The 17,500-nt window shown below is 47.1% G+C and overlaps 1 protein-coding gene across 1 annotated transcript in view; it reads right to left on the bottom strand.

The window, feature by feature from the left end:
* Nucleotides 1–701: 701 nt before the first annotated feature.
* The window catches only part of LOC102204377 (carcinoembryonic antigen-related cell adhesion molecule 5-like), a 19,995-nt gene continuing 3,196 nt past the window's right edge, over nt 702–17,500 (bottom strand). The window contains exons 3-10 of the mRNA XM_005751795.2: nt 16,399–16,562; nt 16,154–16,283; nt 13,785–14,054; nt 11,827–12,108; nt 9,577–9,831; nt 8,234–8,351; nt 3,592–3,633; nt 702–2,615 (exon numbers count right to left, since the gene is read on the bottom strand). Of these exons, the coding sequence (XP_005751852.1) occupies nt 3,615–3,633; nt 8,234–8,351; nt 9,577–9,831; nt 11,827–12,108; nt 13,785–14,054; nt 16,154–16,283; nt 16,399–16,562 (1,238 nt within the window). The 3' untranslated portion in view covers nt 702–2,615; nt 3,592–3,614. The remainder of the gene's footprint in view (nt 2,616–3,591; nt 3,634–8,233; nt 8,352–9,576; nt 9,832–11,826; nt 12,109–13,784; nt 14,055–16,153; nt 16,284–16,398; nt 16,563–17,500) is intronic.

The following is a 17,500-nucleotide window of genomic DNA, read 5'->3' as shown; positions in this document are numbered from 1 at the left end:
TGAACACATCCAGACTTTGATTGGTTGTTCAAAAAAAGCCTCATAGTAAAAGGAAACACAAGAAACGGGAAGAAGTTAGGAAAATATTTTGACAATTTTTATGGCTTTTCAAAAACATGATTTTCATTTATTTTCTCATTTAGTATTTTAGTATTTATACAAATGTTATTTCATACAGAGAGTTTTTGTAAACATTAAAAACAGAATCATAAACCCCCCACACACACACATATATATATATATATATAAAATTTAAAAAAAACATGTCACACAAACAGTTTACAGTGTAGAACATCATCATGTATTTACAGCGAGGCCAGTTTCCACGGCTGCTCGTGTTGTATTCAAAGACACGCGTCTCGTGTTTCAGACAACAGAGGACTCACATCTTGGTTTTAATACATTCTGTTTGTGTGTTTTCCCAAACCGGAGACGGTGAGAGATGTTTATGGCTTTCAGAAACTCAGCTACAGAGATCCAGATAAAAACCGACACAGCAGTTCCTCTAACAGCCAGCAGGGGTCCAGCAGAGAGTCAGCCCCATAGACTCCCATTAAAACTTGATAATAATGATGTTTCCAACGCTGACACATAATCTTTGGATGATTACATGTCACCATTCCCATGATTGGGGGCGTGGCTGCTAGGACCGGACCCCTGCATTCATTTTTATTCCGTTATCCAATCACATGGCCTTGCTATGCGGATTGATATCAGCTGATAACCCTGCGGTCTGAACGAGGTCACGTCTGTCTCTGAAAAAGCTCAAATGGTGCCGAGGCTTCACGATGAGCCCAGAATCAGAGGACGAGGTCACGGCGGCTTTGTGAAAACACACAAACTTAAACTACCAAAAAGCTTCTGATTGTGTGATCTGCAGACCTGCTATGATCTTCAGCTCCAGTTACCAAGTTTTTCCTTTTTTAATAAAGTAAACTAAATAAATACTCTTCTTACTGGAGATCAGTGCACGCACTCACACACCAGACAAACCAAACTGGTGGATCAGCTCAGAGCGCAGGACTCAGAATACTCAAACGGCTGCCTGGAAGCTGAACTTCAAATAAAACAGGGCGCGGCGTGAGTGTGCGCACAGCTGTGAATCATTTAAAACAGCTTCTGTCCAATCGTGGTTAAGAATGTCAGCACCTCCTCGAACCTCACCAAACCTTCCCTCCAAAAGTCAAAGAATGTCCCCGCCCACAAACACCCCCCCCTCCCCCCAACTCTTTAAGCCCCGTTTTCCCGTCACCTCGTCCCTGCGTGTTGAATCTTGCCCTCCTCAAAGTTTCCTCCCTTTGTTTGTGTGCGCGCACTTCCACTAAACACTGCAGCAGCACTTTAACGCAGCGCTGCGACAGCCTGAAGGTAAAGCTGCAGGAGGGAGGCAGCCGGGGTTATGGAGGGACCCCTGCACTGTACCCGTGTGTGTGTGTGTGTGTGTGTGTGTGTGTGTGTGTGTTACAGCATTCATGTGTTTCCCTGTTAGTGCTTTCAGGGAGAGACCTGCTCTCTGATTGGTGGGCTGACAGCACCCCTCATTAATCACAGACTGAGCTTCCAGTTACTGCAGGTAATCAGAGTAAAAGTGAGCGCGCTCAGATGGGGCTGAGCTCCTGCTTTACACCAGGTGCTCTTTCTCTCATGTGAGTGGGACGGACAAAATATTAGAAACAGCAGGCCGTGCGATGCTGTTTATCAGGAGAAGCGCCGATCGCAGCCTGCGCGATGCAGGACTGAGCGCAGACGCTTTCACTCGTGGATCGTGTGCACACCTTTGATGGGGACCGTCTGATCGGACTGTTGGCGATTTCAAAATGGAGCAGCCTGAGTAAACATCGTTCCATGTTTTATCTGAATGCCCGCGGTGGATGATGGCTGGACCAGGAACGTTATAAATGCTAAAAATAAACACTGCCAGGATAAACTGAGGTATGTGGGATCCCACGAAGCTTCCAGGGAAGCCTCTAAACCTTTACTTTAAAATGCTCTGCTGCATTTGAAATGTCCCCCATCACACAGGCCCCGCCCACCCGGTACAGACCAAGAGATAAACCAAACCGCAGCATTATTTTAACCCTGGAAACTTCTACATGTGTGGCCTCCTTTGTGTTTGTGATCAGCCAGGCATCACAGCTGTGTGTGTGCATGTGTGTGTGTGTGTGTGTCTGTGTGCGTGCGTGTGCGCTCCTCAGGTTTCAGCAGGATAAAGAGAGTCACTCATTGTAGCTGTCAGTGCGTCAGCTTCAGCTCAGGAAGCGTCTCAGTCTCAGTTTCTCGGTGTTGTGAGTTTTGCAGAGGAGGCGGCGGTGAGACAAAGAATAAAGTTTGTTAACAGCGAGAGAAGAAGAAGAAGAAGAAGAGAGGAGGATCCAGTGATACAGGAACGTGGAGGTAAAAATAAAAAGCTCCAAAAATGTAAGAGAAGTGAAATAAAAAGCAACTTGAGCCCTGATTAAATCCATGGTTTGGGTTAAATGGTGTTTCCGCTGAGACAGACGGCAGACAGAGGGACAGAGGGACGAGGCTTCGCAGGAAACCAGCTGGATCCGTCTGGCTGTTCCTCCGGGCTGCACAGGTGAATCATGGGAAATACAATTATGGGAACTGTAGGCCTGCGCAGAGAAAGAGAAGATGGCGTTAGCAGGAATTCTGATCTCCAGCCTTCAAATTCAAAGACAAACATGGAAGCCTGTTAGCATGAGGAGCTGAACTAGCAGACACAAGTACAACAGGTCACTTCCTGTTAAAATGGAGTTCACTGACATCCTCCACACAGGGGGTCATGTGACTGTGGGGATTCACTCACCGTGCAATAATAATAATAATAATAATATTACATCTTCATTTCCTGTTTTGAACAGCGGTCAGCCTCCAATCACAGCTGAGCTCAGCGGTGCTGCTCTCCATTTCTCTGTTTTCTTATTTGTTCTGCTTTTTGATTAAACTGGTGATTTTAACAGTTTCCTGTGAGTGCTTTTATTTTGGTGAGCAGACCGATCATCTCACACATTTCCTTCAGGAGGAATACACGTCATCAACACCACGGGTGCATCATCCACACACACAGACACACAAACACACACACGGGGCTGTGTTAGCTCGAGCCGTGGGGACGGCCGTGGGATCTGCTGCATCAGCAGCGAGCAGCCAATAGAACACAGCGTCAGGCTACAGACTGTACATAAAGGATGGCCGTGTCAGCACTGAGGATGTTATCAGGCTGGTTCTCAGCACTGATTAGCAGCTACGCTGCCTTAGTCAGCATCAGCTGGTAACGTAGCGTGCTGCAGTCAAAGCGTGCTCAGCAGCATGACATCATGACGGTTTATCCGCCTAGAAATGTTTGACTGGTCCTAAAATTGGGGATCTGTCCAATTTTCCTCTGTTCAGGTGTGAGAAACGAATCCCCACGGCACACACACACACACACACACACGCAGCAGGAGGAGCTCCCACTCAGACCGTCACCTGGACGCTCCTGCTGATGTCACACTGCAAAAATGTGTCAGTGTCTCTTCTTGTGTCCACAGCAGCTGCTCTCAAACACACAGCTGAGTGTGCATTACGTCACCCACAGATCAGACTTACCGGCAGCAATCAGGACGTCTTCTTTAGTACGGCGAGGACGTACTGAAAAACATAAAGAAACAGAAAACAGTGATTAGCACTGACGACGTGTCTCTGCAGCAGCGCGCTGACGGCGAGGAGCCGTGACCTTCAAACAAACCGAGCTGTCAGCTGAAAACGTTCAGCATGAGATGTTCAAACATGATAACGTGTAACACGACCCAGCTGCAGTCTCCACCAGCTGCTAGCACAGTTTCTGTTTAGAGGTTAGAAAGGTGAAAGGTCAGAGAGCGCACTGCTGCTAATGTTACAACCCCGGCGTTCGTGCCTCCTCAACACTCGCATCACGGCGTCGATGGCTCGCCTGCTTCTCTACCTGCAGAGCAGCAGCCGTCATTACGCCTGACGCGCTTTAATGGCTGCTGTGATTCTGACTCAGTCTCGATAAAGATTCGTTCATCTCAGGCCAACGCAAGAGAAACAGACTGCTGAGTGACTCACACACAGCGGCTGCAGTATGAGCCCATCCTGCTATCAGATCTCACTGACCCACACACCCCACTCCCACGGTGTCCTTGGAAAACATCAGTAACAGTCATGCGACCTCAGGAGTACTCAGGGAGTCGAGATTTCTCGGAGTAAACATCAAAGAAAATACTTTTTGGTTCAATCGCTGAATCTTATCACAGAAACTCGGATACATTCGTCTGCGTCTGCTGATAAGAGCAGCCCAAACATCGGCCTTCAAAGAACTCGCTGCCTGCTGAAAACTGGCTGTTTCAAACAGTCAGGGACAGCGATGAGCTCACAGGTCAGAGGTCACGCACCGACGTTAGTGGACTTACTACTCGATGCTCGTTTTCCCCAAAAGAAAAGAGATTATTAAATAACATACATGTAATGAAATCCTGTTTAAAGGTTCAGCGTTGCTCACACAGAAGATGATTTCTGTGTTCAGCTGTGAGTAACACCTGCAGCAGGAACGAGACGAGGCTCCGTCTCTCTGGGATCTACAGACGAGTTCCTCCTTCCTCTTTCAGCCTCTCAGCACCGCTCGCTTGGGAGAACAAGCCGCACACACGCAGCTCAGCGCTGATGGACGACCTCAGGGAAACAGGAAGGGGGTGGGCAGCGTGCAGAAGCCTTTGAACTGCAGGGTGATGGGAGAGACGAGCGGCGACACAAACACACAGAAGACGTGTGCAGACATGACAGCGACATTCCTGCCATTCCCCTGGCACAGGCCCCGCCCCGCTGGGCACGAGCAGCTCCCGAGATTCATTCAGAGGTGAGGAATTTTAAAACCACTGCGTTTGAAAGCTGCTACCTCCCACCGCGCTGCAGCCATCACTCGCTTTGTATCAAGCCCCCGATTGGAGTGGCCGTCAACTCCTCAGCCAATGAAAGGATGTCTAAATGTTTGATGTGAACCTTCTTCTTTTAAAGCCGTCCGCATCTTCTTTTCAATCTGAGCTCAGAGCGTGAATAACAGTGATGAAGCTCTGAGGGAATCCTTCGTGTCACCAAACTGCATCTCAGCTGCCACCTGTAATTATCGGAAAGTCGCGCTTTTATCTGCAGAGACGATTCATGGCGCTGCAAAATAACCACAGAGAAATGCTTAATTACAGGCTGGATTTGGAGTCAGTCAGGCTCTGCGGGAACATCGGCTCACTGTCTGAGCCTGCAGGGCCGACCGGTCAGAGCACTCCCGGTGTTCCCCACTGTCAGGTCTATCCACGCCTGCTCTCACACGGGGAACTCCGGGTTTCATGTGAAAGACGGGGTTTCCTCAGCGTTGCAGCGACTGCACCTCAAGGCCACCCTGGGCAGAGATGGACGGGTTTCTGGTCTCCGACACAACGAGGTTTGTCGTTTGACATTTGTCCTCAGTGTGGGACGTTTTCATCCAAAACACCACCGGCCTCCCTCCGCAGAGTGGCAGGATGATGGGTGGTGTGTGTGGGTGGTGCCACTCTAACATGACCTAGAAGCAGAAGTGAACGCTGAGCTGTTCCTCGTGTTCTCGCCACCCTGAACGTCAGCGCTGCAACTGCAGGACTTCAGCCTCTGCGTCGTCCAGTCCTGATCATACATGCTTTGAGTCATGGCTGACAGAGCTGCACCCAGGGCTAGCCTCAGCTCCACCCTCAGCTCCACCCTCAGCTCCATCTCTTGACTGAGACTACAAAACTGGACTTTCCCAAAAAATGGTTTTACTTCACAGCAAACATTTCCATCTTTGTGCAAAGTCTGTGCTAGAAGTTGCACTGTGGGTAATGTAGTCCCCAGACTGTGACAAGAACTGACAAATAAAAGCACACATCACTGATGCTCGACCTGTTCTGCTCATTTCCTCGTGTTTATTCCTGGATTCACAGCTCAGACCAATCTTGTTCTGCAGGTGGGGTGGGGGCGGGGCTTCTGAGCTCACAGTCAGAGCTGTTTTCATGAGATTACCATATTTGGCATATCAGCTCTCCATGACATCATCCAGAGCCTGGAGCAGGAAAAACTGAGATGTTTCGAGGACCTGTGTTTCACTCTCGTACCTTAGTGTAACATTACTGTGAGACTACGTGTACAACAAACTCACACTGTGCAGCGCACAAACAGCAGCATGTTTGTGAGTTTGCACACTCGTCTGTCATCGCCAGTCTTTATCTGCTGTCACTGCCTCGCTCCATCTCTCGCTCGCTCTGGGTGTGTGTGTTTAAGATGCCTGTGTGTGATAGCTGTGTTTGTCTGAACGTACGGTTACTTCCTGTCTTTCTTGTTTTCCACTGACCGACCGCTACAGTCCCACCTACAGCTCCGGGCTCCCACCTGCCCGGCTCGGTGGCCCCGGAGCCTATAGAGACGCTCTACCATGAACCCTCTTTAACCAGGTCAACATGTCCATCGGGGTGTCACACAGCATGGAAGAGAAAGCTCATCAGAGCATGCCCAGATCCTGCTACCGACTCCCACTGACCAATCAGTAGGAGGAAATAGTAATACAGATTCCTTTCAGAGAAAACCTTGTTGCTGTTACATTTATTCCTAAAGAACGAAACGCCGTGAAAACTGCTTTTCCTTTCCAGGAAATCACCTCTTTAAATATTTAACATTTCATTTACGTCTCCGCCTCTTTCACCAGGGCAGAGCTAACAAAGGTGACCAGCTCCAGGATGACAATCATCCATCCACATCTCCACCGTCACAGGAAGTCAAAACAGGACAAAGGCCTCCTGTCCCCACATCGGAGGGGTCAGTCCTTTACCCGAGACATCAAGAGGTCCCGTCACATGACAGCGGTCTGTTAAGAAGACTGTGCTCGCGTCCGCAGAGACAAACGGGCTTCCAGCCGCCTGCAGGTGGATGAGAACAACGTCCCCCACCAGGTAATTCTGCTGCTTTCGTGTTTGTGAGATTCCTGCAGACACACTTCATACCTGTTCATTCATTCACTTCCTTGGAACTTCAGGTACCCCCCCCCACACACACACACACACACATTTCCAAAGGTAACTTCCTGTGTTGCGTTGCTTGGTTTGGCTGCAGTGAGTAATGTGAGTGTGTGCATGCTGGAGGCTGCGTCTGTGACTCATCAGACTGTTCTTTGTTTCAGCAGCGCAGCTTCCTGCTGTGTGTCAAAATGCGATGCGATTGCATCACTCGCTCTGCTTTGGAAGAGCGTGCCGTGACTTCGACTGTAGCACCGTTTAACATATTTGTGTCTGCAGACCTGATTGTTTGCAACAGGGAAGCGTTTCCCCGATGATAGTCTGTCATAAAGTGTTCCTAAAGATACGACCGTGCTGCAGAACTCTAATGTTCTTTCTAGTCTTTACCTCCATCTTACCAGTGGAGGTGCTGCTCCCAAACTGTCGTCTAAGAAACAGCGGCTGCGGCCGGCTTGTGCAAAGGTGACAGTTACTTTTGAAATGGTGCCGAAGGGCGCGGCGGCTCTTTAATATCTGAGTAGGGTACATCTGGGAACATGTTTCAATACGCCGAGGCATGAGAGGAATGAAGTTTCCTGGGAGGTCATGGAGTGGGAGACACAGCGGAGAAAAGCACGGAGCGGGGGAGTAACGTTCCTCACGCTGTTTGGACTTTTGAAGCACTCTGATGGGAAAAATCAAAATAAGCAGCTGACTCTGAATCTGGAGTCTCTGGAGACTGACTCGGTGTGATCACCCAGCTTCTCCACGTTACAACGCATTAGAGCGCTGCTGTGGCTCTAAAGAAACAACGGCCGTGCAAACAGAACATCTCATGAGCTACTGTCACCATGAACGACACAAACACTCTTTCACTGCTTTAAGCTGTCAGCTGCTTTGGGTCCACGGGTGGTGAATCTCACAGATATTTCTTTCTGTTTCCAGCTCCACACAAAGTGTTTTTCCCCGTTTGTTGAGGAACAACAGTATCTCAGTCATATCTCGTCAGCCAGTTCAAATCAGGAAACTACCCTCGAGTAAACAGTCTGGTTCAAACAGTTTGAGGCCAACGTTACTATCATTTTCAGCCACAGTGAGACCTGTTTTGTTGGTTTGGTTGGTTCAGCCTCGAAGCAAGGTGCCTCTCCGACTCAGCCGCTCCAACGCCTCATCCCATTGGCTGACCGACGTGCCCCCCTGCATGCCCCTTTTAGATATCAGGAAGCAGGAGTACTTACGGGACTTTCTGTCGGCAGTAACACCAGACGCCTACGACAACAAGGGCCACAGCAATGATGACAGCGATGACGATTCCAGCAATGGCTCCATCTGAGAGACCGTCCAGCGTTCCCTCCCCTGTAAAGACAGTCATTGGTAGTTTAGTATGGACATTCTCTGTGACTGTGTGTTTAAGTATGTTTGACTCAGTGTGACTGTGATCTCTAACTCTGATTAATGTACGGGACAGAAGATAAAGGCGGAAACGCAGACCTCATTCCAACATAACAGTAAACAAGCGGCGCACCGCCACACCTCCCCGCTGCTAGCTGGCAAGACTGAAAGTGAGACTAGAGAAGAAGAAAACAGGACGAGTTTAAAAACAGTCTGATAATGTTCGGTTGGTTCAGGGTGGCGTCACCTCGTTAGTCACACTGGCCTGTCCGTGTCACTCCGTTAGATTACTCACAAATAAACAATGAAGCTGATTCAGTTCTTTTTCATAGTAACGGGACGCGATGTTATTTTGGTATTTTTTGTTTGTGGATTATGACGTTTATATGCTAAGGAAATATGCAACTAGGAATATTTTTTAATCTGCTGTACACCGCTTTGACGTAGAGTATATATATATATTATTGTGAAAGGCAAAGACAGGAAGAAGACTTTTCTGCACAAAAATCCTCGACTAGTCGAAGCCGGACTGTGTCACCCTCAGCTGAAGCTAGCATTAGCTTAACATCGCCTAACATTAGCTTATTGTGCATCTGTAGTTCCCAACTTTGCCTACAAGCTTTACTCAGGGTGCAGTTTTGTTTTCTCACAACCTGAAAATGTGAGTCACACATTATGTACCTTAATGATCACGTCTTTTAGAAAATGAAGGAAAACCTGTTTATTTTGTTTGAGCATATTAAGCTCGAACACGTAAATCCTGAATTATATCTAACAACAATAATTAGTGATGATTAAAATACAGCTGGCCTTACGTAGAAGAACTTGGTCGACGCTTTTAGGCGTCTGTAATGACCTGAAGAGTTGCACTTGCCATACTTTGCCAGCATTAAAACTTAAACTTGGGTTCATGCCACATGCAAACGACATGAACTGGTTGGGTTTCTTTGAAGCTCTGAGATGATGTCAGAGCTTCAAACAGACGTGGACGTCACGTGCCGGCAGTAAACTCTGACCTGGTGCTTCCTCATTGGTTGAAAAAACAAATATACAAACATAAACGTTCACGCCTGTAAGAATTTAAGAGGAGTGCAAAACTTCAGGCTGTCCCTGCAGGCTGTGCAGCGCTGAGGCAGTGAAGTCTGTATATTCATTGAATGATCAGTCTGGGCTGCATGACGGCGCTCACCTTGGACAGACAGGTTGTGGCTGGTGGAGGTGGTCTTGCTGGTGATGATGTTGTGTGCCTCACATGTGTACGTTCCAGCGTCTTTGTATGCTGCACTTGCAATAATGAACACCGCCGCTGTGGTTGTAGTTGCAGTGCCGTTTAACTTCCAGGTGTAGCTGGCAGGAGGAACAGATGCAGCGGAGCAGGTGAGCTCCACTTGCTGATTGACTTCCACGGCTTTCCTAGCCGTTATAGTCGGTTGTTCAGGACCATCTGGACACAACATGACAACACCAGCCGGTTTATCGTTTGGATTTAGGTGAAAAATGTGTCAAAATAAGAGCCTGGATATGACAGAAGTAAAACCCAAGATAAGTTATTTTTCTCCACGATTCATAATCACGAACTTGTCTTTACAGCGAACTTAATTATTAGCACGTCGGTCGTTACTCTGACTCTTTACTGATGACCATCAGCTGACAGCTGACAGAGCGTAACCATCCATCCATGAAATATTACGCCCTGGTAGTGAAAAAGGAAACTGTTGTGTGGACTCTGATGTTTCTACTTAAAACCAGGATGTGTGACCTCAGTAGCTGTGTAGTGTAACAGGATCAGAAAGTAGGCGACACAAAAACAGAGAACCTGAGGTTAAAAACGATCCAAATGCCGTAAACTTCAGTTATGAGCAACGTTCCCTCTAATGTTTCATGTCTGAGCGAACACACAAACTCCCTGAGCAGTACCACTGTGAGCAACAGCAGACGTGAGCACTGTGGTCACGCCAGCATCGAATCCATCCAAGTCACATGTTTATTAAAATAATCAAATCACAGCATTTACATTTCTGTTAGACGACTTTTAATTAACTGCTTCAGCCCACTGACAATGAAAATGTAAAACAAAAATGTAGTCACTGACCTGCAGCATGTTAACACTACTGGAAGGAAAAATAACTTCAACTCCAATTTTGAAAACACAACTTTCTTTATTTATAAAGCTCTGACTGTATGATGAGTCTGTGGTCTGGGAGAGAGTCTGTAACTCTGTCTGCAAATACAGTAAATAATGACCAATGCTGGGCAATTAATTATATAGTTACTTCTTCAAAAAAGTTACTGAGTTTTTGCAGCTGTTTACCTAAAAACGCAGCCAAGGTGTTTTTAAATAAACATTTCAAACTATTTACAGAACAATCAGCTGTTCTGCATCAAATCTGATGCCACACAAATTATTTGTGTCACTCCAAAAATAATTCCTGTCCACTATGAGATGAAGGAGAACAACAGCCTGATACCTGCAGGCCTGACAGCAGCAGATGTGTCACTGCTGTAACACCTGTAACCGGGAACCGTTTCTTCCCGCAGTAAATAAACAACGACAGTATTCAGGAAGAAAAACAAACATTGCAGATATTTTATCATAACTCTGGTTTTACGTGGCCGATCAACACAATTTAAAAACTGGTATAAAGTCCACACTTTGTCCGTCAGTTGTTCCGTCTGTCCTGCTCACATCTCCAATGGTTGTACACGTTGTCATTAACGTGGCTTCACTCCACATCAGCCGCTTTGCTAAAACACCGGCACATAAGGACGCTGTCATAGCCTGTCGACGACGTTGATTAGCTGCGTATATACGAATGTGAATCGCATCATTGGCTGGACTGTGGGATAAGGTGGCATCGTTCTGATCCCATACGGGAGCAGCCAGTCACTGACTAACACTGCAGAACTGAATTGTTAAAGTTTTAATGTTAATTTTCAATTCAGGTTAGCTTTTTTTGTGCGCAGTGCAGATTTTCTGTGCGGAGGCAATTGCGCACGCGCGCAGCTTAGAGGGAACATTGGTTATGAGCAAACCTCACTTCTGATTCAGGGACATTTTTCAGTTGGCTCATGTAAAAAGCCTTTTGCAGGTGTAATTAAAGGTGGTACTACCTGATTGGAAACATATGCTCTCGATACACAGAAACTGGGAGGTTACTGACAGAAGACTCTTAAATTAAGCACCGGATAGTGAAAGAACACAGTCCAAGGTATTACATCACGATATTCTTTGGAAATAACGACAGTGAATTTAAAAATGGCACGTCTTTGTTGCTGGAGCTGAGCTTACTGTCTCATATTTATACCTGCTGTGGATGGGACAGCGAGTGAGGCGTGTGCAGGACCTCTACTGTCTGACTGACACTGTGTCAAACACAGGCACATGAATGCATACAGCCCCACACACATGTTCGAGTATCTCAGCAAAGCAAACACTTACAGACGACCTGCATGTTGTAGTGGGCTTCTTTGCTGCTGACGGCGTTGCTGACCCGACAGGTGAACCTTCCGTTGTCGTCCTTCTGCAGCGGGCTGATCAGTACAGAACTTTCATCAGCGGCAAAAACCACACGAGGGCTGGAAGGCCCAAGAGGTTTACCATCTTTCAGCCAGTCTACCTTCCCCACAGTGCCCCCCGTCGCCTGGCAGCTGAGGTTTGCCGTGCTGTTGCTGGCGATGAGGACACCAGTCGGACCGATGATTTCAACACTCGAGATTCCCTCTAGGAAAATTAAAGGGAGACACAAGGATGATAACGGTCTTCCTGTGTTTATTATTCTGATTTTATTGTGATCATTCTATTTTCTGGCACATATTACATCAATTATTAAAGATACATAAAGAAGTGCAGTAAGGACTGTAAATACAGTCAGGATAGTCCAGGTGTGAGCATGTCTGAGAAAATGACCCCACTCTGCGCCTGATTTACAACCTCGGCAGAGCAAATTCCTGAGATGCTTCTGTCTTAGGAGCGAGTTTGAAGTCTTACCGGTAACAACATGATGTTCATTTTCTAACTTACGGTCTCCTTCAGCAGAAACAGACAATAGAGTCAGGGCGTGGCAGGCCTTTGACTGACATGCTGCAACAGCGTGAGCATGCCTTTGCCTCCGTGTCTTAGTAACGTCTGATTTCAAAAACAAAAGACGCCGAATGCCAAAACCTCATGAACCAGTGAGCGGCAAGCTGGATCCAACACGTCCCACAATGCAACTGCACAGGGTTTCTGATTAGAGCCACGTCGCCTGCTAAACAAACACGTTCTCACTCCACACCTCCAGGTAGGTTGTCCTGTGATTGGGCGGTACACGACAGCTGCGGCAGCCAATTAAAGTCTGTTTTGTGAGCATCGTGACCCCTGTGGAGGTTGGAGGCATCGAAAAACTAAGAAACCTGATGCTTGAATCCTTAACTCGGACATTTAAAGCTATTAAAAATGAGCATTAGGAATTGTAGGAATTCTAAAACTTTAAACTCCGTGTACTCAAACTGACATGATCCCAAAGTAAGGGAAGAAGAAACATCCAACTGAGGGAGAAGAACGGGGCTAACCTTTCATTCTCTCTCTTGTAGTTCAGGCTCTCTTTACCGTTTGCTTTCCACTGATAAGAGCACCAACAGGCTCCGCCTCTTTTCCATCGGCCTGCCATCAGCCCTCTCAGGTGTTTCTGTTATGTTAGTTTCATCGTCTCAGTAATCTTGAGTCATTTTATGATCATTTGGGGGCTTGTCTATGATTTGAAGGCTTATAATCAATGATGTCCATTTTTAATTCACTAAAGCATTTCTGATTAAAATCATTAGATTCATAATTGAATAACACAAGCATGGCCTAGCAGCTGCTATAACGTTTGTGATTTTTACGCTTTAGGCTACAGTTTATCGTTTCAGCCCGCGAGAACCCTCCGTCATCAACAAAGACAAAGAGAAACTCCTCAGGGCACAAACATGAAACCGGCCTCCAACCCAGCAGGTTTCTCACAGGTCTGCCAGCCCCACAGCACAGCCAGCTTGAAAACAACATCTTTGAAAAACATGAAGAAAACGAGTCCTGGGCTGTAATGACAGACGACTCACATTTTCTGTTAGCACAACGTTTCAACACCTCACAGGTGAAAACTGTGACGAAGGTCACGAGCACTTATTATGACTCATCCTTTAAAAGCCTCGGACAGAGAAAAGAGCAGGAGTCCTTCAGTCTGCCTGACTGGCTTTTATGTTCCTGGATACTCAATAAACTCTGTGCTACATATGAATGCCAACCTGACAGACACCACTAACTATGTGATTGATTGATATATATATATATATATATATATATAAAACATAACATTGTGCAGATAATCACAGCCAGACTTCCTCCTGGACTTGTAGTAACTCTACAATGACCCCACTCACCCATAATGGTGAAGGAAACAGCCGGGGAAGGGACGCTGCGTTTGCTCTTGGGATTTTCAGCCCGACAGGTGTAGTTAGCCGCCTCCGTGTACCCTTTGATCATATCCAGAGTGAGGACGGAGCTGGAAGTCTCGATCTTCATCCCGTTATAGTACCACGTGAAGGAGGCGGGCGGCAGGGAGCTGGCCGAGCAGGTCAGGTTGAACGTGGAACCAGCCTGGATGAACTTGGGTGGATTTGCAGGCGTGAGGGTGACATCATCAGGTCCATCTGTGGAGAGGGGGAGTGCAACATGACTGTAAACAGTTTGTACTTCATCATTAAACCGACTGACAAACCAGCAGCTCTAATCGCCAAGATGGCAGCAGCAGAAACGTGATGGGTGGAGTCAGTGACTACATTCTTTCATGTGACATTAATACATAATGACTGCAATAATTCCCTTTTACTTACTTTCCCTTATTGTTTGATAATTAGTGCTCAGAGATTATGAATGAAGTTATCTTTTCCCCACCAGTAAAACTCACCTCACCTCATCTTCATCGCTTTGTAGACCTGCAGGAATAACGAGCTAACAAATCAAGCACAGTCGTCCAGGCCTGAGACAAACTACTGCTTTAGAACAAACTCCATATGGTTGATTGTTCTCCTTTAAACACCACAGTGAACACAGTCCAGCATATATTTGCTCGTTGTGATTCCAGCTCTACAAGAACAGCTTTTCCAGGCTTGTAGAGAAACAGATTTCGCCCCCGTGGCTAACTGGGAGTTCCTTCCAGACCCGATGAAGCCGTCAGCTTCATATTAATTAATAACAGAGTTCAGCAGCGGTCGCTGTGGCTTTTCGCTGCCTCTCGGGTTAGTCATGCAGGAGTGGAAGTGTGTACACAGTGTGGTTAGTACAGACTGAGAGGGCGCGCCGTGCAAACACACAAACACACACATGCCTGCGTGTGTGAGTAGCAATGGTCACGTCTCACCCAGCAGTGACACCTCTGTGCTTACTGAGGACTTTAAATGCCGGGGTGTGAAGGACCGATCGGGCCTGACTCATGTTTGACCTTTGTTGTGCGGCAGGTGTGGAGCTCATTCGCTCATTCAGGTGCACGCTACAAACAATGTAAGAGTAAAGACCGGGCTAACTGTCCAACTGCCACAGCTAACAGGAAATACCTGTACAGGAATGCTAAATATGCAGGTGTCACGAAACATGCCAGCATTAAGAGTATGCATCAGAGAGCCCTGAAACAGCAGGTCCCCCTCACAGCTGAGCTCGCTCTTTGGGAAACACAAGTGTGAGGGCAGTGAGTGTTTGCACGTGTAGCTGAGATAAACAGCACTGGATATATTTGATTTGTTATTATTTAAATGGAATTTGTGTAATACTAAGGTTCCACATGTCACTGTTACAGTGGGGCACTAATCAGTGGGACACCGCTAGTAAACATGTTGCATGTGTGGGGGTTCCCAGCCACAGTTGCATGGACTCCACAGTGGTAAGGCACGTTCTCTGTAGCTCCTCCCCCTGTACTAAATGATACGTTTAAATGTGGTGTTTTATTATTAGTATGAGTTCTGAGGGCTGAAGGTTCCCAAAGTGCTTTTGATTACTTTGAAAGAGGAAAATAGGAATGGAACCTGCTTCTTATCCATTAAACGCTCCTTTATGTGTTTTCACTCGTGCTAAAGGGAGGAGCTGCTGCTGTGTGAGTCCACTGATGTTGCTGCTGCTGCATTATATCCTTTTAATGTAAAGCCAGTTTTGCAACCAATTCCTGTTTGTAATCACAACGCAGTCTGCCATTAGATATCTGCTCCAGGGCGGTGATGAGCGCGCAGTCGTTAAATGACGACGGCTCATCTTTCAGAAAACTGCAGTCGGGACTTTTGTGGCAATCTGCCAAACTAGAATTTGTGTTAATCTGTGTTTTGATGCGAGGTCGGTGATAGATGGGAGGTCACGAGATGAGCGGGAAAATAAGCCCACGGCTTTCATGTCACGACACGTCAGCAGCCGAGGACGTCTTTCCAAGAAAACTGCAGTTTTTGTGGAACAGCAGGTGTGTATTACAGTTCCAGTTTCCCCCTCTGGGGACAAAAACACCTCCTTACACGTCCAATGCTCGCTGACTTCCACGGCCAGCTTCCAGCTTTCTAAGAGCTGAGCACAGACCTGACGGGGCTGAGCAGCTGAAGCCGTCGGCTGCGAGGATGCAACCTCAGCCGTGCTTCCACATCTGCAGAAACTCGGCAGATTCTCTGCTACACTTCCTGTTGCGTTTGCTGCATGTCTGCCGAGTAACACCCAGACTAAAAGCCTCTGGTATTGTGCTCTGAACGGTGTCATGCAGTCCGGCTGCAGTACTTACAGTAGACGGTGAGGTTGAAAGGGGTGGTGGTAGATTTCATTGTCAGCGAGTTAGATGCTGTGCAGTAGATCGGACCCACCAGGTCCGTCCTCAGAACATTTTTGATGGTCAGCACGCTGGACGAGTTCGTCTGCGATACAAACCCGAGGACAGAAGACAAACAATGAGGATGACTCAGGTAGAAGTGAAACACCGACCCAAAGTTTCACATCAAACAATGCAGAAACAATCAGGGTTGAACTGACCTTTATCTCTGTGATGCGCGTGCCGTCGACCACGATGGGCGCGCTGCCGTTGATCCATTTGAAGCTGAGCGAGGAGCCTATAGCGCTGCAGGTAAGAATCACAGTGCTGTTGTATTCAATGGCATCAGGGACGTTGGACTTGATGTCCACGTTGGAGACGGGCTCTGCAGGGAGGAACCAACACAGCAGCAGAGGACAGCATGAGCACAAACGTTCTTTCTGATTTTTTAAGGATTTTTCTCCTCGCAGCTTCCAAGAATGAATTGTTATTTTACATTTTGTCCTACCATCACTTTCTCTGAATACTCCACACCATTTTGTCTGGCAGAAATGAGCTAAACACACCCAGCTGCATCGTTTCCCCTTTGAATGAGGGCCTTATGGACGGTTAGCTTGACTGTGCAGAAGCAGATTAAGCACTGCTGGATTGTTGGTTTAAGGCCAACGTTTGCATCACCTCCTCGTTTGTAGATGATGACTAACCAAGTAAGCATCGCCATAAAAGCTGAGCAGAGTTAAAGCAGCCTCTGTGTGCGAGTTAGAGCAGGTTGGGGATCTCAGCGAGGTCTACTAGCACTGCCTGCTGCCTTTGGCTCTCAGAGAGGGGAGGCCGACTCAGAGGACAAACATAAAACATTACTTCCTTTTCTAATTAGTTGTGAAGGACACAGGTTTGATTGGGTCGAGCCTGCTCAGGCCTTGCACTAGTTTGGGACTGTGTCAGGGTGTGTTAAGGCGAATATTTCCACAGATTAAAATTAATCAGCATCTTTATTTGTGAAATCCTACTACAAATGAGCAGCCAGCGGCGCAGGCCGGCTTCTCTTCATACAATTGTGCTCTGAAATCGTGATGAAGACGAAAGAGAAACAGAAGCAACCGGCTCGACTCGTTTGCAGTAATCCTGGAGCAACTGTTCACTGGTGATTAAGCAACAGTGGGTGTGTGGGAACGCAAAGGAGTGGAAACCAGTCGGCCTTCAGGAGCTTCACACCATCGCTACTTTGAGATTACTGTTCTAGGTAGAGCTGGGCGATATGACATTTTTTCATATCACGATATGTTTTTTCATTTCAGGCGATAACGATATCTATCACGATAT

This window comes from Pundamilia nyererei, unplaced genomic scaffold (assembly GCF_000239375.1).
Source record: "Pundamilia nyererei isolate P.nyererei 1_Seehausen unplaced genomic scaffold, PunNye1.0 scaffold00326, whole genome shotgun sequence".
Taxonomy (NCBI): domain Eukaryota; kingdom Metazoa; phylum Chordata; class Actinopteri; order Cichliformes; family Cichlidae; genus Pundamilia; species Pundamilia nyererei.
Note: the sequence above shows the minus strand (reverse complement) of the source record. Positions and strands in the feature narration are given on the sequence as shown.